At 43.8% G+C, this 23,321-nt stretch overlaps 2 protein-coding genes across 3 annotated transcripts; both read left to right on the forward strand.

The window, feature by feature from the left end:
- Positions 1-4,033: 4,033 nt before the first annotated feature.
- On the forward strand, positions 4,034-14,881 carry LOC142860757 (uncharacterized). Of its 2 annotated transcripts, none has more exons than XM_075992479.1 (4): positions 4,034-4,263; positions 4,904-5,165; positions 7,546-7,672; positions 12,489-14,881. In XM_075992479.1, the coding sequence occupies exons 3-4, from the start codon at positions 7,552-7,554 to the stop codon at positions 14,276-14,278; spliced, it is 1,911 nt and encodes a 636-aa protein (XP_075848594.1). In that variant the 5' UTR covers positions 4,034-4,263; positions 4,904-5,165; positions 7,546-7,551; the 3' UTR covers positions 14,279-14,881. The 2 variants fall into 2 exon arrangements, with proteins under 2 accessions (XP_075848594.1, XP_075848583.1); XM_075992468.1 differs by having other exon boundaries at positions 4,042-4,263; positions 4,904-4,942.
- Positions 14,882-20,094: 5,213 nt separating this feature from the next.
- Positions 20,095-21,500, forward strand: LOC142837482 (uncharacterized). Its single transcript, XM_075952572.1, is given in 3 exon segments — positions 20,095-20,310; positions 20,458-21,070; positions 21,073-21,500. Coding segments are annotated over 3 exon segments (1,257 nt in total).
- The last annotated feature ends 1,821 nt before the right edge of the window (positions 21,501-23,321 follow it).

Raw genomic sequence — 23,321 nt, forward strand, 5'->3', positions numbered from 1 at the left:
TATTCAGCTTTTACAACCTAAGCTAATGCATAGCTTTAATTCTAAAACATGTAGTCTTCTGTGCCCCTGACCCAAGTGTAATGCATGTGAGTATGTATGTTATGATAATAAATGATGAAAACGGCAAGCAGCTTGAAAGCAACCTTATGAAACAAATATCCACCAAAAATGTTGAAAATGACATGATTATAGGTCTGTCTGTGTACAGTGATGTTTAAAACACTGTTTGTTATCTGACTCAGTTGGAGGCTGTTGGAGTCAGTGACTTACTCCCATCTAAATTATTTTAAAGATCCCTATATAGTATCCCTCATTTCTTCCTCCATATGAAGCTACCATGCTGTTCAATAAATGCAGAGCAAAGTCTTTTGTGAGGCAGACACAGAAACACGGAGACAGGTTCAGGCAGATGCACAAGGTATCAGTCTGGTAGGTACTGATCCAGACTTACACAACAGACAAACAGAGAAAGATGGAAGGCACAGTGAAACAAAAATAAAGAATTCAAATATGGGCTTACTCTTGGTTAAGTATGCAGGGATGGCAGTCCCCACCAGCCTGCAAGCAGGTGAAATACCTACCTCTATGAGTTCAAGACCAACCTGGTCTACAAGAGATAGTTCTAGAATAGACCCAAATGCTACAGAGAAACCTTGTCTCAAAAAGAAAAGTCGAAGAAAAGACAAACAAAAAATAGGAATAAGTCAATAAATTCATTAAAGGAAGCCAAGAAAAAGCATATCCAAACCTATGGGGCACTATAAAAACAATGCTAAGAGGAAAGTTTATAGCACTAAATGCCCACATAAAGAAAACAGAGGAAGTCCTTGTTTTTTACTGCTAAGTAGTACTCTAATATGTATATATTCCATACTTTCTTCATCCATTCTTCCATTGAAGGGCATCTAGGTTGTTTCCAGGTTCTGGCTAAAGGACTTCTTGAATTTTGCATGCAAATGGATGGAAATAGAAAACACTATCCTGAGTGAGGTAAGCCAGACCCAAAAAGAGCTACACAGAGAAACCCTGACTTGAAAAAACAAACAGCACTGGTTAGTGGTTGCACATGTCTTTAATCCCAGCACTCAGGAGGCAGAAGTAGGCAGATCTCTGTGAGATCGAGGCCAGCCTGGTGTGCAAGAGCTAGTTACAGGACAGATTCCAAAGCTACAGAGAAACCCTGTCTCAAAAAAAAGGTGAGATCACTAAGGAGCAGTAGATGGCAGGAAATAATCAAACTCAGGACTGAAATCAATAAAATAGGGGGGGAATAGAGAACAATACAAAGAATCAATTTTAAAAAAGAGTTGGTTCTTTGAGAAAATTGACAAGATTAACAAACCCTTAACTAACTAACCAAAAGGCGGAAGGAGAATATCCAAATTAACAAAATCAGAAACAAAAAGAAGGACATAAACAGACAAGGAGAAAGCCCAAAGAATCATTAGGTCATACTTCAAAAACCTGTTCTCCACAAATCTGGAAAATATCAAAGAAATGGATAACTTTCTAGATAGATAACACATGCCAAAATTAAATCAAGACAAGATAAATGATTTAAATAGATGTATAACCCCTAAGGAAATATAAACACTCATTAAAGTCTCCCAATGAGAAAAAACCCAGGGCCAGATGGCTTCAGCACAGAATTATAATAGAATTTCAAAGAGGAGATAATACCAATACTTCTCAAAGTGTTTCACACAATAGAAACAGAAGAAATATTGTGAAATCTTTTTTATGAGGCCACAGTTACCCTGATACCTAACCAAACAAAGATACAACAAAGAAAGAGAATTACAGACCAATCACACTCACAAACGTTGATGCAAAATTACTCAATAAAATACTGGCAAACTGAATCCAAAAATACATCAAAAAATTCACCCACCGTGATCAAGTAGGCTTTAACCCAGAGATTCAGGATATGGATCAACATATGAAAATGAAAATCTGTCAATGTAATTCACCAGGAATTCTAATTTGGAGAGAGAGAGAGAGAGAGAGAGAGAGAGAGAGAGAGAGAGAGAGAGACCTTTTTACTGTTATAAAATACATGTAACATTGCCGGGCGGTGGTGGCGCACGCCTTTAATCGCAGCACTCGGGAGGCAGAGGCAGGCTGATCTCTGTGAGTTCGAGACCAGCCTGGTCTACCAGGACAGGCTCCAAAACCACAGAGAAACCCTTTCTTGAAAAACCAAAAAAAAAAAAAAAAATACATGTAACGTAAATGTTAGCACTACACTCATCTAAAGTATGGGATTGAGCAAGGTTTGGTGTGACACATCTTTAGTCCTAGCACCTGTGAGTTAGAAGCAGAAGGATAAGGAGTTCAAGATGATCCTTGACTAAATAGCAAGTTCAAGGGTGACTTGCATTACTTGAGACCTTGTCCGAAAGTAAAATAAGATAAACTGGTGGTGCTGGGCCCTGTCTCTATTGCCAGAATTCAGGAGGCAGAGAAGGAGATCAAAGGCAAGCACCACCACACCTGGCTCTCTTCTGTATATTGGGTAGAAATGATGGCAAACAACATGGTGCGTTTTGCATCAGGTTGCCTCCATGTAACATAATTTTTTATATTGATCGATATCCTAGCTTGTTTCAGTGTCTGATTTCTTTACATCAAAGCTCATTCTCATATTCAAATGCTATTTTTTATTTCTCTTTTTATGATACTTCCAAATAGTTTCAAATACATTTAGGGTATTTTAATATTATTTCATTGTTTGCAAGTTATTCTTTAAATAATGTCACTTCATTTCATATTTTATTTAATTTCTATTTTTTCTTTGTTTTCTTTTTAAGTGATTTAGTGCATGCCTAACATGTACAGGTCCTGGGTTTGATCTCCAGTAATACACACACATACACACACACACACAATCCTATGGAATCTTCCTTTGATGAGCACCTCAAAACCAATCTAGAAAAATGCACTTTCTCAATGAAAGCATTTTTCTGAGGCCCCTTGTCTAAAGATGAACTGCTCCCTCTCCCAGTTCTGAGATGAGGAGGGAAGAGCAAAACAGCCTAAATTAATCACGTGTCCCTAAAGAACAGCTCGAAAGTGAACATTGCCAACAGTCTCTACCGCTATTTCTCCTGATATGAAATTGCCTGCAATGGGCCAGGCATGATGGTGCACACCTTTAAACCCAGCACTCAGAGGCAGAGCCAGGAGGATCTCTAAGAGTCCGAGACCAGCCTGGTTTACAGACTGAGTTCCAGGACAGCCAGGGTTATGAAGTGAGTCCTTTTCTCAAAAACAAACAAACAAACAATGAATGAATGAATAAATTCATCAGTGAGAAAAAGATGTTCCGCCTTGGGATGCTCATCTTAGTGGAGAAAGCTCAGGCAGAAACCTCCGCCACTGTCTCGCCTTCCCTGCCAGTTTCTGCCAGATGTGGTGAACACCTGAAGTGATGATGTTTGTTCTTTTCTTTCCCGACGAAATCTTCACCTGAGGAGACACTGCTATGCCTGGGACCCTCCGCAATGGGAACACCAGCTGGCTGCCTTGTCCATTTTGGCTGGGAGTTTTCAGATTCCGAACCGATGTGTTGATATTTCTCTACCTCTTGTTATTTATTTTTACTTTGGCTTACTCTATACTTAACTCAAAACGCAAAGAGAGGTTTACAAAATCTTGCAAAAAAAAAAAAGTCGTGTACAGGTTTTCCTGTCTGCCATTTTAATTTCTAAATTTGTGCTAAATTACCTCTATTTAAAACATACCGCAATGTATCCATCATCTTTCGTTAAGGAGCAACATATTCCTTCACTAAACATGGTCATGAATATGACAGATTCTGGAGTGCTTTTCCTTTATGAATACGTATAGGTTTCCCCAAATAAAATCCCCACTCTTCCTTTACTGAAGAAGTAGTCAGAAATAAGTAGAGACTTCTGAGGATGGACCGAGGGTTGACGTTGGCTACTGGAGCAATAGGAACTACATTACCCATAATGCAAAGAGGAGCGTTGCAAATGTTGAGCCAATGACAGTAGTCTCAGACTGGCAGGACAGACAGGCACTGGGCGGGACTTCCTACATTGTGTCCTGTCTATGGTTTAACTTCCCAGGGGTAGATAGTTGAAGGAATCGGAGCTTTTAGATCGCCAAGTTGGACTCAAGGTAAGGGAGCGAGCTGGCGCGGAGTGACGGCCGATGAGACCACCGGCTGCGGTGATGGCCGTGCGCGATCCCCAGCAACATCAGCAGAGTCCGATGGCGACTCAGAAGCACCCGGCTCAGGTGAGTGCTGCATGCTAGGCTCCCCCCCCCACCACACACACACACACACACACACACACACACACACACACGCCCCAGACACTGGATCCTAGAGCCTGTTGAGCGCCCACCACCCACGCCACCCCCGCTCAGCTCACGTCCCGCTGGAAGAAATCCCTGAGTCCAGAACAGTACCGAGCCCTTGGGCAGGGTCCCGATTTCTCCTAACTAGTGTGAGGCTTGGGAGAGAGGGACCAGGAGGAGACTGATTGCCTGGTGTGGGTAATGTCATGTTTGGACACTTGAGCTGAAAGCATTCTAGCTTTAAAAAAATGTCAAGGTGGAACGTATTATTTACACCCTTAGGGACCTAGGAACCAGCGGAACTGAGTGGTAGATGAATGCGGTCAGAGGCTATTCAAAATATTCCAAAAGCTGCACAGAGCTAAAATGGGTTGGAAGGGGATACAGAAGGAGCCTCGGGAAGGGTGAGCTTTGTGCAACCCCATAGCTGCTATGGCTCAGCATTGTGCACTAAGGTTTAGAGATAGTCTAGACATACAAAGGTCATGAAGATCTGGGACTGGACAGCGGTCACGGAAAGGCCTGAACCCATGAAACCCTACCGTGGTGCTTGACTCTTACAACTTTCTTCCCACAGATAACGAGGTCCACAGAAACACATATGGTCTGTACACAGGTGAGTGAGGAGTGTTCCAGAACCACACCAGTGTGGCCCCACTCCTTGTCTCAAGTTGGTAGTAGAGTTCATTTTTGTGGGACTTCATAAGAGTGGGTTGTACAGTCCAGCATGGAAGCACACCGCTGTAATCTCAACACTTGGGAAGACAGAGGCAAGAGGACCACCAGTTCAAAGCCAGCCTGGACTACGTGGGGAGAAACTGAGAAAGACAGAGTGGTTGGTAAGATAACTCAGCAAGTAAAGGCACTTGCCACCAAACCAGAGGACCAAAATCAATCCCTAGAACCTCCATGGTAGAAGGAGAGAACTGGCTCCTACAGATTAGCCCCTCATTCCCGTGTTTATACCCACATATATGTGCATGCGCACACTTGCACACACACACACACACACACACCACACAATTCATAAACCTAAGGAACAGGGAGAGACAGGACCAACATGGTAGCTCAGTGGATAAAGGCACTTAGCACCAAGCCTGAGAACTTGAACTAACTAACTCCAGGACACACACAGTGGAAAACAGTGGATCAACTCTATTAAGTTATCCTGCCCTCCGCATGCATGCTGTTCCACACACACGAAAACTCACACAATAAATAAATAAATATAAATAAATAAATACCAAAAAAAGATTTCAAAATGCATAGAGGAGGTGTCAGCTGCTAGCTAGTCATACAGATCCGAAACTCTGGAAAGATTAATCCTAGAGACACCCCAAATGGTGAAGGCTGATTTTTTCCTGAACTGTAGCTTGACTTTCAGTTAGGAAATGGAATTGGGTCTTTTTTATTTTATCTTTTGTTCTTCCCTTCTTTGTGCTCTAAAGGCTGTTTTGTTTGTTTGTTTGTTTTTAACTCCTTGGGTCAGCTCCTACTCCTGCCTCAGCCTCCTCAGTGCTTAGACTGGGAGTGTGTACATCATACCCAGAAGGAACCTGATCTTGGTGGGAGTGCCATTGGCAGAAAAGGGTGAGAGCCAGGACTAGATCTGATGACTGAGCGGCATCTAGCTGGAGATATAGACATCGTTAGCACACCTGAGGGGGTGGAGGAGCTGTCGGAACCACGGGAGAATGTCGCTGATCTAGTAGCTGGCCAAGGCTTCCATAGGAAGCATGGAACGCCCCTCAGGTTAAAAAAACCAACTTGGAATCAGTGAGGTAACATCACATAGTGGCTAGTATGAGTGTCTGTATACACACACACACACACACACACACACACACGTACCAGCCTCACCAGCAGTTAGGAGGGATCCTTGGGGTGTCTGAGGAGGTTCTTTCCTTGTGGTGCTCAGGGGCATAAGTATTCATCTAGGAAGATCAGTATTCTGGAGAGGAGGGCTTGTGTAGATAGACATTCAGTGGGGTTTAGTTAGAGGAAGCCTGTGACAGGTGGGGTGGCATTGAGTGCCTCACAAATGGGAAACTAACCTGTCATTCCCCAAGTCATGATGGTGGCTAGCATTGGAACAAGTAACAGAGTCACCCATAAAGGCACCGAGAGAGGATGGCAGCGGCCCCTGACACTAGAAACTCTCTTACTTCCATTTAGGAAGCTTTCTCTAGATACCTTCTGCTAAACAATGCCCAGGCAGATGCCTCTGGTATGTATGGGGTCTGGGGTCTGAGGTGCCTGTGGGGGTGAGCTGTATAAGAAAGGTATGGAGTAAGAAGAAACACACAGCGGTAGGAAATGTTAGCTCGACACCTGCAGGCCTTGGGATTTGGATGACAGGCAATGTCTTACTTGGTTTTGTGGGGGAATCCTAGGAAAATTGCTTGACCAAAGACAGGCCAGCTAGACTTTGTGAGCTGTCTCTGTCAGTTAAAGAGTTAAAGACAGGAAAAAGAGATCAGAACAGAACTAAGTTTACTGATAAGCTTCTCAGACTCTTCAAGTACGCGTAGGGGCACATTCATACCTGAGTACCATTATCTCTAAACGTGTGTGGAATTATATGGGTTCAGGGTGCCTCACCCCCAGCCCCACACCCCCTTTCTATTGGTCGATAGGTAAATCATACCCCTTCAATAGCAAATGAGTCTCAGCCTCTGTCTATGAGCAAGGAAACCTTTGCAATAGGACCTTGCCGTGACCTAGTTTGTGCGCAAGGAAGCAGCTGTAATAGGGTCCCTTCCCTTAGTGCATGAGTAACTATGGACGAGCTGGGATAAGAGTGGGTGCCCCAACCCCTCCTGCTCTCTGTGGTTTGACAAGCACAGAGAGACCCACCACGTGCAGAGGGAAATGGACTGGTGTAGAGGAGTCAAAACTGACCACCTATTGCTTAGGGAAAAAAAAAATTAAAACCCTCACGCTGTGGTTTTATGTTCCACCTTCTCCAATCCTTAGGGCCCATAGCCTCAAAAGAAGTTTTGGTAGCCTTGTTATTGGCAGGTCCAATAGCTACTCCCCCGTCACCTTTCGCTGGGTGCATTGGGAGGTCATGGTGATCTAGGTATGAGGTCACAGGTGAGTCTATGTGTTGGGCTTTCTTTCTTCTTAAGAGGACAGTAAGCAGAGGGAGCATGCGTGGGTGAGAAAACTAGGAATCCCAAAAGAAGTTTTTCATTGACGGACTTGCCCCCATCACAGGACTGCATGACCTTTGAAGACGTGGCTGTGTACTTCTGCCAGGAAGAGTGGGAGCTCCTGGATGAAGCGCAGAGGCTACTGTATCTGGATGTGATGCTGGAGAACTTTGCCCTTATGTCCTCACTAGGTAAGGACCTGTACCTCCCCTGTGTCTTGGTTCCCATCTGTCTCTTCCTCCTAGAACCAGAGCTCTGCCCTTTCCACAATCAAGCTGTAGGCCTGTTGACTTCCCTTCTCTCTCGGCAAGTGTGTTATGGGTATCAGTGCTGAGCTATGGGCACTGCCCTGAGCAGCCCTAACACCTGCCACCCCAGAGCGTTCATCGGAATGTCTGGGTGGCAGAAGTCCTACTGTCAGGGTAATATGTCTGTAGTTTCTTTTCTGTGGCTTTGATAAGATATCTTGACCAAAGCAACATGAGGGAGAAAGGCTTTGTTTAGACTCAACAGTTCCACATTGTACTCCATCATGGCCGAGGTGTCACAGCAGTTTGAGAAAACTGGTCACGTCGCACCCACAGTCGAGAGCAGAGAACAGGGAATTCACGCATGCCAGTGCTCAGCTCATTTTCTCATTCATAGTCAGTCTAGGACTGCCAAGCCTAGGGAATGGTGACACCCATAATGGGCAGGCTATCCACCTCAGGGTAGTCAAAACAGTCTCCCACAGACATGCCAGTGGGCCTTTTTCCAGGTCATGCGAGATTCTGTTAAATTGACAGTTAACAATAACCACAGCTTCTAAAGTGGCATTGCCCTTTCCTTGGCCAGATGGCCATGTTCGTATCCATAATGCTTTATCTCCAAGTTTTTTTCCCTTCTAGCTGGTGTCTGATAGCTAACTGTCTCTTTCAGGGATTTCATGCTGTGATGCTTGGTGCTTATGTGGTCTGAGAACATGGACTTATTTCTTTGGCTCTGTGTCTGATATGAGATTCTGTCCCGCCTTAGCTTGTACAAGAATGGGATCTGTGGAATGGAGCTAGGCCAGATAAAACTGGTACATGAGCTGGACCAGGCAAAGCCAATCTGAGGAGGACCTTGGTCTGGAGCTAGGCCTTCGTGTACAGAGAGGAATCTTCTTTTAAATTATACATTCATACACATATACACTACAGACACCACACTCACACACAACATACACACCACACACACACTCATACACCACACACTCACACATACACATATTATATATGTATTTATAGCACTATCATTTTCTACCAATTGTTTTTCTTTTTTAATATTCCCCACTTCTGTGTATCTGTGTTTGGATTTCTGTTTGTGGAATTTGAGCTATTAATTTCTGAGCCTTTGGTTTCTTTGGTTTCCATTTTTCGTACATCAGATGATCTTGGGAGGTAGAGAAGGCCTGGGGTCTGCACCTTTTGTTTTGATATTTACTTGATGAGCCCTCGTGTTAGGTATAGTCTCTATAGAAATGGTGACCGCTCCTAAGGTGTTCTACTTTCACATAACATGCTTGGACACTGTATCTGGAAGAACACTGGTCACTTTAGCTTTGTTTTGTGATAACTTAATAAGCATGTTGACTAGGGGCCTTATCACCCTCTTTGCCATATAAAGTATGACCTATAAAGTACGTTTTAAAGTCAGTGGGGACAAACCTATGAACACCTGATTTTCGATAAAGGAGCTAAAAGTATACAATGGAAAAAAGAGAGCATCTTCAACAAATTGTGCTGGCAAAACTGGATGTCAATCTGTAGAAGAATGAAAATAGATCCATATCTATCACCATGCACAAAACTCAAGTCCAGGTGGATTAAAGACCTCAATATCAGTCTGAACACACTGAACCTGATAGAAGAGAAAGTGGGAAGTACCCTACAACAGATGGGACCAGGAGACCACTTCCTATGTAGAACCCCAGCAGCACAGACATTAAGGGCCTCATTGAATAAATGCGACCTCCTGAGACTGAGAAGCTTCTGTAAAGCAAAGGACACTGTCACTAAGACAAAAAGGCAACCCACTGACTGGGAGAAGATCTTCACCAACCCAGCAACTGACAAAGGTCTGATCTCCAAAATACTCAAGAAACTAGACCGTAAAAGGCTAATCAACCCAATTATAAAATGGGGCACTGAGCTGAACAGAGAATTCTCAACAGAAGAAGTTCAAACGGCCAAAAGACACTTAAGGTCATGCTCAACTTCCTTAGCGATCAGGGAAATGCAAATCAAGACAACTTTAAGATACCATCTTACACCTGTCAGAATGGCTAAAATCAAAAACACCGATGATAGCCTTTGCTGGAGAGGTTGTGGAGAAAGGGGTACACTCACCCATTGCTGGTGGGAATGCAAACTTGTGCAACCACTCTGGAAAGCAGTGTGGCAGTTTCTCAGGAAATTCGGGATCAACCTAATATACCCAAGAGAGGCCCTATCATACAACAAAAGTATATGCTCAACTATGTTCATAGCAGCATTGTTTGTAATAGCCAGAACCTGGAAACAACCTAGATGCCCTTCAATGGAAGAATGAATGAAGAAAGTATGGAATATATACATATTAGAGTATTACTCAGCAGTAAAAAACAAGGACTTCTTGAATTTTGCATTCAAATGGATGGAAATAGAAAAGACTATCCTGAGTGAGGTAAGCCAGACCCAAAAAGAGGAACATGGGATGTACTCACTCATATTTGGTTTCTAGCCATAAACCAAGGACATTGAGCCTATAAATAGTGATCCTAGAGAAGCTAAATAAGGAGAACCCAAAGAAAAACATATAGGCATCCTCCTGAATATTAACCTTCAGCAGGCGATGAAAGGAGACAGAGACAGAGACCCACATTGGAGCACCAGACATAAATCTCAAGGTCCAAATCAGGAGCAGAAGGAGAGAGAGCACGAGCAAGGAACTCAGGACCACGAAGGTTGCACCCACACACTGAGACAATGGGGCTGATCTATTGGGAACTCACCAAGGCCAGCTGGCCTGGGTCTGGAAAAGCCTGGGATAAAACCGGACTCGCTGAACATAGCGGACAATGAGGACTACTGAGAACTCAAGAACAATGGCAGTGGGTTTTTGATCCTACTGCACGTACTGGCTTTGGGGGAGCCTAGGCAGTTTGGATGCTCACCTTACTAGACCTGGATAGAGGTGGGCGGTCCTTGGGCTTCCCACAGGTCAGGGAACCCTGATTGCTCTTCGAGCAGATGAGGGAGGGGGACTTGATCAGGGGAGGGGGAGGGAAATGGGAGGCGGTGGCGGGGAGGAGGCAGAAATCCTTAAATAAATTAATTAATTAAAAAAAATAAAGTCAGTGGGGATGCCACTGAGGCTCAGTATCCAACCTTTAGTCCTTCATGTTACCCTTTACTGCCTACCTGTTGAGTGGGACCCTCGGTCATTTTAAATTGTAATGAGGCATACCTCACATTGTTTCTTCTGGAGCTTTCGTCTCCCATCAGCTAGGCAATAGCCCTGAAAATTCCTGCAACTACAGCCCATCCTGTTCTTACCTTACCTATGGTCCCCAGAACCAAACAGGCCCAGAGACACACAAGTGGCCTGCAATCTTTAGACCCAAAGATACATGGAGAAAACCTAACACTTGCCAAACAGTATGACCCCTTTACAGTTTTAAGTTGAACAGTGCACCGACAAGTACCTACCAAAGCGCGTGCATGCCGGTGCTCAGAAGGGCAGTCGGGCAACACGTGTTGATCAGTACTTCAGGCAATAACTGGAGTAATCCAGGGAATGCCCTCCGCTCCACCACCTGAGCAGCCCTACCTGCTGTCGCACTTCCGCTAATACATACCATGGGTTTGGATTTCTAGAGATGACTGAATGGCAGCAGGGAGAGGTGAGTGCTATTGAAAGAGGCTTTATTTCTGAGAGGGGGTGCACTGCATCGTTCAAGGATGTCGTGAGGAAACAGCAAGTGCTGAGGATGCAAATGCAAGAAAAGGACTGACTGGACGGCAGATGATGTGCACTCGAGTGCAGGCCAGAAGAGAAAATTGCATCTCTTGAAGCTAGAGTTAGAGATGGTTCTGAGTTACCCGATGTGGAAAATGGAAATCAAACTTGTGTCTTTTGGAAGAGCAGTGCTCACTCTTAACCACTGAGACATCTCTCCATCCTCAGGATATGGCCTTCTTGTCTGGAATATGGCTGGGGTGGTTAGGGCAAAGAAGTCTATTCTTGGATATACAAACTCTGCAGATATGGTTTGCAGTGTCAGATCTGGATTATTCTAATGGCAAATGAACTATGTGTTTATTGTTAAGTTTTATGCTAGCTATTAAGAATTGGCCTCCCTGCCCATCAGGCAGCTTACAATCTACAACCCAGCTCCAGGAGATTTCACATTCTCTGGCTTGTATGCATGCACACATATACGCAGACACACTTATGTACACAACACATAGAAAGACAAAAGTAAATCTTAAAGAAAAAAAAGGAACTAAAGAAGTAGACATTGGAGAGATGTTTCCATTTAAACTATAGATGGTGTGTATAAGGGAAGAACTGGCTGTCTGCCCTATAGTCTTTCCTCTTTTATGGGAACATTTAAATAATATTCCTTCTTCCCTCACCAACCACAAAAATAGAATCAACCTGCAGATGATTGGCTAAAAGCAAATTGCTGGACACTCGCTAGTCTTTCAGAGAGATTTCTGCCAAAGAGAGAGGTTTGCTCTGAGAGATTCAACTGGTTTATGTCTTTTTCCTTTCTATGCAGTTGATAAAACTTTTATGTTTGTAATAAAGGTAGCTAGAAGCTGGGGTAAATGTTTTTTCATGTATCCTGTTAATCATAAGATGGTCTGAATATAAAGCTAAGCATATAAAATTTAAAATAAAAAGTTATAGCCACCCCTCATGATGAATTCAGTAAGGAGAATGAATGTAAAACATAATTGGTAATTCCAATCACAGTGAATATGTTCTCTGTCCTTGCAGTTTGTTGGCATGAAGCAGAGGCTGAAGAAGCAGCTCGTGCACCGAGTGTTTCACCAGCTGAAAAACCACAGGTCAGGACTCCAAAGGAGGGCCTGCCCACACAGAAGACTCATCCTTCTGACATCTGTGCCGCAGTTCTGAAAGACATTTTACATCTGGATGACCTACGTGCGCAGAAACCATATTTGACTGAGGTGTGTGCAAGCCTCCTGGACCAGAAGCATCATAGAGCCAAGGATTGGTTAAGGAGAGATGTGGACTCCCTTATGAAGAACTGTATATGCCATGTATCGGGGAACCCTTTCATCTGTAGTAAGATTGGAGAAAACTTCTCAGCTGTGTGGAATCTTCTCCAACCCCAGGCCCTTCCCAAAGGTGAGAATCAAAACAAAATTAAGCGTGGAAAGGCTTTTCACACTAATAAAAATAATTCTAAGTCAGATGAATATAAGAAACCTTCCAGCCCCCAACACAGACTTCTCGAGAACCAGAGAGTTTGCAGTGAAAAGGAGGGGTTTGGATCTAGCAAACATAAGCAAGACTTAAACAAGTACACACTGGTACCACCCCAGACAGAGCAGACAGAAAAAAGACCCTATGAGTGTCGTGACTGTGGAAAACTGTTTGGCCAAAAGGCCACACTTAGAATACACCAGAGACGTCATACTGGAGAAAAACCATATAAGTGTGGGGAATGTGGAAAGTCTTTTTGTCAGAGCTCCAACCTCAGCGAACACTGCAGAGTTCACAGTGGAGAGAGACCTTACGAGTGTCTGGAGTGTGGGAAAGCCTTCGGGTGCCATTCTAGTCTTCTCCGGCACCAGAGAACGCACACAGGACAGTGGCCTTATGAATGCGGTGACTGCGGGAGGCTGTTTAGACAGGTCGTCAGCCTGATCACGCACCGGAGGACCCACACTACAGACAAGCCTTACGAATGTGGACAGTGTGAAAAATCCTTTAGTCACAGAGCTACCCTCACTGTCCACCAGAGAGTGCACACCGGGGAAAAGCCCTATCGCTGTGGAGAGTGTGGGAAGTCCTTCAGCCAAAGTGCCAACCTCATTAAACACTCCAAAATTCATACTGGAGAAAAGCCCTATGAGTGTGGGGAGTGTGGCCTCTGCTTTCGGCAAAGAGCCACCCTCATGAAACACCAGAGAACCCACACTTCAGAAAGGCCTTACGAATGTAGGGAATGTGGTAAGTTCTTCAAACAGTACTTCTACCTCATCGAACACCGTAGGATTCACACCACAACCGAATTCTATGAGTGCGAGCAGTGCGGGAAATCATACACGCAAAAGGCCACCCTCGTCAGACACCAGAGAGTCCACACGGGAGAAAGTCCTTTTAAATGCGAGGAATGCGGGAAAGCCTTTGAATACAAATCCAGACTCGATCGCCACCAGAGAACTCACACTGGGGAAAGGCCGTATGAGTGTGGCAAATGCGGGAAATTCTTCCGGGAGAGCTACAACCTAGCTGAACACCAGAAAATCCACACTAAAGCCAAGCCTTACAACTGTGATCAGTGTGGGAAATGCTTTAGCCGGAGGGCGGATCTGGTCAAACACCAGAGGGTTCACACTGGAGAACGGCCTTACACGTGTGGGGAGTGTGGGAAGACCTTCAGTCGAACTACCAACCTTGTTCAGCACAGCAGAATTCACACTGGGGAGCGGCCGTATGAGTGTGACCAGTGCGGGAAATCTTTTAGCCAGGTGTCTACCCTCACCCGGCATCAGTTACTTCATGCTGGAGAAAGACCTTCTAAATACAGCAAATGAGGCACATCTTACACAGCCCTCTAGAATCTTCTAACACCAAAAATGTCACAGAAAGGCAGAAAATGTGGGAAATCCTTCAACGTGGGATAGACATCACATCCTGGAAGCCTGCGCTTGAAAACACCCTTAGACATCCCAAGAGTGTTGTGTTGTTCACTATGGCAGACTAGAGCCTCACACAAGTCTTCAGAGGGGCAGGGTACCAAATGAGTGCCAGGCATGTGTAATATGTACTGAAGGCACCCTGCACATTCTAGACAGCCTGTCTCCCTTGCCAGAACTAATTACCTGCCGTCGTGTCTCCTGAAAAGTGTCTCCCATCTAACAACTTGCACTGAGTGCATATTCCCCCCAACATAGTCTCCCCTTCCCTAGTGAAAGCCTCAGCTGCCTGTGCCCTGCAAATGACCTTAATCCCTTCTTAGGGTCCGTTTTCTGCCTGAAAGGACTTGGTCTGGGTTTATCTGGAGGCTTCAGGAAGGATTATCTTTTTTTATTCGTTTGTCTCACATGATTCATGTAGCTGTTTCCATACTCCAAGATCACTAACCAGTAACCCCTGCTGTTTCATGCAATAATAAAAGCCTTATAGGTTTTTCTTTCGTGTACTTTTAATCAAGAGTTTCTATTCACAGCCTTAAGTGGGTAAAATACTACCGTAGGCCCTGTTTGTATAGATTGGAACAGTGTTTGAGGCAGCTCCATTCATGTTTCAGTGGAGGTACTGTCGTGGGAAAGAGTACTTATTTATGTTGCTTTCCAAGACCTTTAGTGGAACAAAGCAGAGTGTTTAGTCCCAGCTTTTTGCCTCAATGCCAGCTTTTGGATTGTTTGTTGGAGGAGGGTGTTTAGTTTGTATTTAGACCACAGGTGACCTTGAAGGTCAGGTTAGTTGTTAGTGCTCTAAGAATAAATTAAAATGTATTCCATCATTCCTGTCGTCATGATCTGACATGATGCCCAAGATTGCTGAATATTAATATGGACATTGATTAGTTGAGAGACAGAGTCTTTATATATGAGAACAAAGACAGAGACCACTGGTATTGCATTCTGGAAAATAATTTGCCCATATCTTGTGTCCTGAAATTTTAACTGAGTCTGAATTCAGGCTGTGACATAATAATTTCTGGCTGCTTACAGCAGGATTTACTATGAGAAACATCAGCATAAAGCAGAGCGTGAAGATTCAAAAGCTACAGTTTTGCCAGGAACCAAATGGGTTGGAGCTGCAGACAGCAGCCATAGTTGCTAATGGAAACCATAGAAGAAGCCAAGCATTCCATTGCTAGGACATTGAAAAAATACCTTGAAGGCTCCAGGCTGTTCAACTAAAACTCATGGGAAAGACTTTCCCTTTTAAAGGGCACTGCTAAGGTTTTATAAAGAATTGCTTAGGGGGATGCGTTCCTGGGTCCAGCTCCCATAAGCAGGCTACTGCAGTTGTGAACCAAGAAGACTGCGGTTCTGCTTGAACTAGCAGCATTAATACCGTTGTCACAGTGCTCATTTTACAGGTAGGCAGGCCGAAGTTATAATGTTGTGGAGGCTTCCATCGAGTCCAGAGAATAGCCTGTGATGCTAACTACTGTGGGCCAAGATTACTTTCCTCGGATGCCTCTGACAGGGAGATTCATGGAGCTTGAGAACATGAAGTGCATGTTGTGTGTTGGGAACATGGGATATCTGCCAAGGAAAACTGCCAGGACCAATTAGAACCAGTCCAATAGAGGCTATGCAGGCTTCAGATAACAGGGCCTTAGGAAGAGGCATACTCAAGCGTTTTGGATCTCAGGTGATGGCAATGTGTGATCCTGATCCCAGGAATGAGGCTACAGGATTTCCACTCAATTGTTTTTCTCTCCTTTGTTCCCATTCTGTGGTCCAATTCTTCCCTTTTGAAATAGGAATGGTTACACTGTGCCATTGTAGTTTGGACTTACATAACCTTCTTTTGGATTTATTTGGCTCAGTTGTTTACCTTTGCTCTCAGAAGAAACTTTGAGCTTCTGAATAGTACCAAGACTGTTAATATTCAAGACAGCTGAAGTGGCACTAAATGCATTTTGCGTCAGAAGATGACAATGAGCCTTTGGGAGCTAGGAATGGAATTTTATGGTTTGGATCTGAAATGCCTCTCAAATTTTAAGAATCTGCTTCCCAGATAGTAGTGCTATTTTGGCAGATGGTAGGATCCTTAGGCGATGAGGCACTGGTGGCAGGAGTTAGTCACTAGGAGCAACTCTTGAAGGTTATCCCCAGCCCATAGTTAAGTGGCTCTCCACCTGAGAGCTGTGAGCCCTTTAGGTTGGATATCACATGTTTACAATACAATTTATAATAGTATCAAAATTACAGTCATGAAGTAGCAAATCATTTTATGGTTAGGAGGGATCACGACAACATGAGGAAATGTATTAAAGGCTGTCAGCGCCGGGAAGGTTGAGAACCGCTGGCCTGGTTGTGTTGGTTGCCTCTCTGCTTTTTGCCATCCGGTGCACAGCCTTTGCCATATGCTCCTGTTGCCTTGAACTAAGCTATACCCTACCCCCAGCCTAGCTTCCCCAGTAGGACAGACTGAACCCTTTGAGATGGAACCTGAGTAAACCATTCCTTCAGTTATGCAAAATTCACATGCTGATGTATAACAGCTGTGCATTTATGTGAACATTTTTATGGGTATATGCACTGATCAGGTTATAAAACCATAAGGTCTTCATGATCTCAATAACGTTTCTATCCAAAGTTTCTCTTCTCTTGTGTGATCTGGTTTCCACAGGTTTTAAGTATCTGGTGACTTGCTTTCCTTCATAATGGCTGATTTTACACAAGGAGCTTTCGGAATTTTTATTTGAAGAGAATCATAAAGTGCTTGCCGTTTTCTAATTATTTTTCATATTGGGTAATTGGTTTAGATTTGCTATTGTTGCCTATATGAACACATCGTTATTTTTATTGTTAAGCAGAATTCTATTCTGTGGGCAAGTTCCTATTTGTTCGTCTGTTAATGATCAAGCAGCTTGTGGCCAGTTGAAGACAACTAATAAAGTTACAAAGAACCCATGTGTGCAGTTCTTTTTTGGAAAGTCTAGTTAACTTATACTAGTGATTTTAGTTAAAGGAACTTACACATTTAAAAAACTTCACAACACGTTCAAACTGATTGAGTCCATTGTGATTCACATTAAGAAACACTCTTAGAATGTGCTGGCAGTCTGGCTACAACATCTGTAGGCCCATTGATTGCCAGGGTTGATTGGTTGACTGGCTAGCTAGGCAAGTGTTCTCTTTCTCCCTTGCTGCCCCATGCATGTCCCTTATGAAGCTGTGAGCTTGGTCCAAGAGGAAAACGTTCCCTGGTAAAGAAGCAGCCTTTGATCACAAATATAGGAGTATTTGCCCTCTAGAACCACCAAGCAAGCACTCAAGAAAAGAACTGTCAGGTTGTTAAGAGCTAGTACTGATTTTCCAGTGGAGCCCAGTTCAGTTCCCAGCATCTAGTCACATAGTAATGGCTGATCTTGGCTTCAGCTCTGGGAAATCTGATAACCTCTTCTGGCCTCCATAAACAGACAGAGAGAAAGGAAGAGAGAGAAATAAAAATAAATATTAAAACTAAAAAGACTTCGATGGTTGAGTGTTCACCCTAAATAGGACATATTCTCTTCAATGCTCAGGAAACCCTATTGAAGAGGAACCAGAAAGAATGTAAGGGCTCGAAGATGAGAGAGGGCTTCAAAATGCCATCGTATGAGTAATATACAGCCATATTAATCACAAACTGAACATCTATCTACACATGACTCCAAATTCAGCTTCTCCCTCTAGAGAGACCTGGTCCTCATCTGTCTCTACTTCGCCAGTCTACTTTTGTTCATAGAGACTCCAAAACTTCAGATTTTTGTTGTCTTTTGGTTTGGTTGGTCTCATTGATGCCATATGAGTCAAACAGTTCTAGCTCTCTATTTTTTGCTATTCTTGGTACTTTCCACAGCAGTTCCCCTAACCCAAGAGATTCTAAAAGGGCTGGGTCGGCCCCAGGCTCAGGACTATATGAGAGGACACCGCCGGTCTTTATCCCAAAGGACCCTAACTCATTCTGGAAAGTTGGTTGTAGGGACCCCGCGAGGCTCTGTGGGTGTACTCTTAAATTTCTAGCAGCATGAACCTGCCACTGAAACCAATGGGGAACGCTGCAGACTAAGGAAACTTACATTACTCACAATTCTTTGCGCTGAGTGGCAAAAGGCTGGACCAATGAACTCCGAGAAAGGCCTTTTAGGTGCTTGAACGGCAAACTGTAGGCAAGACTTCCCAAATCTCTGCCAAGCGGTCCTTGTAGCTGCTTTGGAGTTATTTCTGGCTATCACTGATATAAGTGTGTGGAGTGGGGACCAAGGTGAGTAGAGAGGACAGGCAGGGCTTCAGGTCTACATTACTACTACTGGCCCCTGGGAGGGATGCTCGAACATTTGCCCAGTACGATGGCTGTTGCCGCAGGGGTGCAACCTGCCCAAGTGATCTGTTCCCCTGGCCTCACCACAGTCCTAGATCCCCGAGAGAGTTCTGTTCTCATTCTCACTGTAGAAATCCCTGCATGCTGAACAATACTGAGCTTGTGAGTGAAATCTTTACTACGGGACCCGCAAAGGGCTAATTGGCAGGTGTGTATCTTGTCTGAAAGATTGAGAGGACTATTTATGCCTTACAATGAGAAGGTGAGGAATTTTCCTTGCAGCCTTATGGATCTGGAACTTAGTGAGTCTCAGAATGGAAGGGCATGGTTTGAAGACACTCAGAGTAGACTGGAAGGGTTAACACCAAGGGGTTAACTCAGCCAGGAGGAGTCTTCTAGGAGTCGACTTTGTGTGCTAAAGCCTAGGGATAAATAATAAAAATAATAAAACCTAATAGCTCCAAAATTGGACAGGGATTGCAGGAGGCCTGAGCTGGTGAAACCCCTACCTTGATCCTTGGCAACCTTCTTCCCACAGAGTCTCATGACTACCAAAGCACTTATGGACTGTTCACAGGTGAGTAGAGAGAGTTCCAGAACCTTCACTGATGACCTCACTCCTTGTCTCTGGAATGGTGTGCGAAACTGATTGTTTCACCAGTTTCCACTGCGTGGACCTGAAGAACCCCAAGCCATGAGTGAAAACCCAGGGTGGGGTTACATAGAAAGGTTTCTCATGAAACTCTTAGCAACCAGTGGGGTGAAAGAAGAAAGGCTACCCCAGGCATGGCTTCCAAAATATGGAACTGAAATATGAGGCTGAACTTGCTTAGCCATCACAGATTGCCTTTCCTTCTGCTGAGTCTTCTCAGTAAGTAGACCTTCTTTTGGTGTCCTGGCTTGTGGCATTTCTCCATAAACACTCTGCACACAAGGAGCCCTGTGACATCTATGTTTCTATCTTGACAAACATTTTGCATCTGAATGACCTACCTGGACAAAACCTATTCGTTGTAGAGGCACATTCAATCCTCCAGGGCCAAAAGCATCACAGTGCCAAGAACCCATTAAGAGGAGGGGTGGACAGTGACTCCCTTATGGAAAAACTGCATACTGCATGTGTCAGGGAATCCCTTCACCGATAGGAAAATTAGAAAGGACTTCACAGCTAGATGGGAACTTCTTCGGTACCAGAAAAGTCCCAGAGATGAGAAGCTAAATGAAATCACCAAGTCTATGGAGGCTAGTAGCAGAAAAAGTCACTTTAAGTCCCAAGAATTCAGAAAACCTTCCAGCTACAAACTCAAGCTTGTTCAGCACCCAAGGTATGCACTGGAGAGATGGATTATGAGCCTAGAAGATGCAGACAAACTTTACAAGATACTCACTTGTGCCATCCCGGAGAGTTCACACTGAAGAAAGGCCTTATGAAAGTAAGGAATGTGGAAAATGCTTTAGTCAAAAGGCCACAGTTACTACACACCAGAGGCTTCATACTGGAGAAAAACCATACAAATGTGGGGAATGTGGGAAGTCACTCAGAGCTCCGACCTCACTGAACACTGTAGACTTCACAGTGGAGAAAGGCCTTGAGTGAGGAGAGCATGGGAAAGCCTTTGGATGTAAATCCAATCCTATCAGAGAACTCACACAGGGGAGAGGCCATATGAATGTGACAAAAGTGGAAAACTGTTCAGGCAGGTTTAGGCTCATTGAACATCAGCAAATCCACACCATGATGAGGCCGTGTGCGTGCAACCAGTGTAAGAAATCCTTTAGTCAAAAAGCCGCTCTCATTGTCCATCAGAGAGTTAACGCTGGAGAAAGGCCGTATAAGTGTGGAGAATGTGGGAAACCCTTTAGCCAAAGCTCTAACCTTATAGAACACTGCCGAATTCATACTGGAGAAAAGCCTTATGAGTGTGGGCAGTGTGGAAAATCCTTTGACCAAAGAGCTACCGTCATTAGACACCAGAGAATTCACATGGGAGAAAGGCCTTATGAGTGTAGGGAATGTGGCAAATTTTTTCAGCAAAACGTCAGCCTCATTAAACACCATAGAATTCACACTACAACAAAGCTTGATGAGTGTGGCCAGCGTGGGAAAATTTTTAGCCGAAGAGCTACCCTTATCAGACACCAGCAAATTCACACTGGAGAAAGGCCTCATGAATGCAGGGAATGTGGCAAAGCCTTTGGGTACAAATCCAAACTTGACCGACGTCAGAGAACTCACACTGGAGAAAGGCCCTTTGAGTGTGCTGACCGTGGGAAACTCTTCCGGCAGAGCTACAGTCTTGTTGAACACCAGAGAACCCATACCAGCACAAGGTATTATGGTGCGGCCAGTGTGGAAAGTCCTTTAGCTGGAGGACTGCCTTTATTAAACATCAGAGCGTTCACCCTGGGGTGCGGCCTTATACCTGTGGTGAATGTGGGAAATCCCTCGGCCGAAGCAGCAGCCTTACCCAACATTGCAGAACTCACACTGTGGAAAGTGATTTAGGCAAGTCTGCCCTCATTCAACACCAAGTAGTCCACACTGAGCAAAGGCCTTATGAATGCACCAAATGTGGTAAATCGTTTAGCCAGCATTCCAGTTTCTTTCAACACCAAAAATGGCATGGCATGGGGAATACTCAGGAAGGCAGCAAATACGGGAAATTCCTTAACACTGTGTCTACCACAGCTCCTGAAAGTCCACATTTTAGAAATTTAATATCCATCTGTTCTCTTTTGAAATTGTTTTCAGATGAAAACAGCTGAGAAAATTGTAAGCATTTAATGCTATATACTAGATGCTACAAATTGATAGTTTTCATTGAGGACTAATTGGACTCAGTTTTCAAAACAAACAAACCATGAAAGGGTTGAGAGGAAATGTTCAGCAGTTGAGAGCTGCTCCTTTTCAGAGGACTCAAATTAGACTCCCGGCACTAGCACAGGGTAGCTTACCACCTCTCATATCTTCAATCTAGGGGATCTGAGGCCCTCTACTGGACGCTACAGGTGTTGCACTCACTTACATATACCCCCATACAAGCAAACATATACTCTTAATAAAATAATTTTAAATGAGGAATGAAAATGAGTATCTTAAGTAAATATTCTGTAAGGAATTTAAAACAAAGATAACTGTTTATGTCACCCACAGTTCCAAGCCATTCCACCCCAGCCTTGCAATTCTTTTAAATAGTCATGGTTTTTTTTTTCATTTGTCTTAATTTCTTAACCTAGAACTTTCTAACACCTTCCTTTCTAGATCATAGATTCTCCCCAGTCTTATTCACTCTAAATACCTAAATGCTCTAAAATCTGGGAACTCATACAACTTCCTAAACATGGTGCTTTTCCCACAGCCAGAAAGAAGTTAACACGATTATATGCAAATCATATATGACTTGTATATATAATTTAAATAATCCAAAATAATATATGTCATCAAATCCAAAATAATATATGTTCCATAATGCCTAAACTTCAAATTTTCCTTCCAAAACAATATTTAACATTTCCCTGAATTGCTCCACTGAGACTACATAGTGATGATAATTAGTCATTTTAGATGTGAGTTTATAATGTAAATGTTTAGCTTTATGAGATGGTCCATGTGGGCAAGGGCATTACTGGTCCTATTTTCCCTGGTTGACTTCACAAAATTCTACCATGTAATAGATAACTGTTTTCAAATGTTGAGGTGACTTCATAAAAGAAAGTAAAGAAAGCCAGAGCACTTGAACTAATCAGAAAGACACTTGGTCTTCATGCAACAGTCAAAGCACAACCTAGAGATTCTGTTATCACTAATGATGATGATCACAAAAGGGCTTAATGCTGGTAAACAAGTACTCAAAAACACAGAGCTGTTCATCGTCCAGTAGCTGGTTTTATGGTTGTCCAGATGTTCAAGGCGTTATAGATTTAATAAAAGGCAAAGGAGCTCACCAGAATCAGGATGGCGCATGTGGATCTGGCTTCATGCCTTTGTCTAGACTATCACACTGATTTTCTCGAATATCACCATAGAATCTTCATCCAGCAACGGATGGAGATAGAGACAGAGACCCTCATCAGAGCAACGGACTGAGCACCCATGGTCCAGTTGAAGAGCAGAAGGAAAGAGAAGATGAGCAAGGAAGTCTGGACAATGAGGGGTTGGTCCACCCACTGAGACAGTGTGCCTGCTCTAATGGGAGCTCACCAAATCCAGCTGGACTGAGAATAAATGAGCATGCAATCAACAGGACTCTCAGAATGTGGCTGAAAATGGGGACTGACTCACAAGCCTTTGATAAAAGGCACTGGGACTTGTTTCTACTGCATGTATTGGTTTTCTGGGACCCTAGTCTATTTGGATGCAAAGCTTCCTAGGCCTGCATATAGGGGGGAGGGCCTTGGACTTCCCACACGGCAGGGTTCCTTGCCCTCTCTTAAGGAGGGAGGGGGAGAGAGGAGGGGAATGGGAGGAGGGGAGGAAGTGTAAATTTTTGAATGGAAAAATAAAAAAAAATCTACCATGACTGATTAATTTGAAAATATTACTAAAATCTGGCAAAGTAACACTAACATAAAGCTACGTTGAGGGAA

This window comes from Microtus pennsylvanicus, chromosome 1 (genome assembly GCF_037038515.1).
Source record: "Microtus pennsylvanicus isolate mMicPen1 chromosome 1, mMicPen1.hap1, whole genome shotgun sequence".
NCBI classification, from domain to species: domain Eukaryota; kingdom Metazoa; phylum Chordata; class Mammalia; order Rodentia; family Cricetidae; genus Microtus; species Microtus pennsylvanicus.

Coding starts and splice junctions, on each gene's coding strand:
- LOC142860757 (XM_075992468.1), top strand. CDS start 4,177: ATGAGACCACCGGCTGCGGTGATGGCCGTGCGCGATCCCCAGCAACAT. Junction 4,943..7,545: donor CACATATGGTCTGTACACAG/GTGAGTGAGGAG, acceptor CCCCCATCACAG/GACTGCATGACCTTTGAAGA. Junction 7,673..12,488: donor TGCCCTTATGTCCTCACTAG/GTAAGGACCTGT, acceptor CTGTCCTTGCAG/TTTGTTGGCATGAAGCAGAG.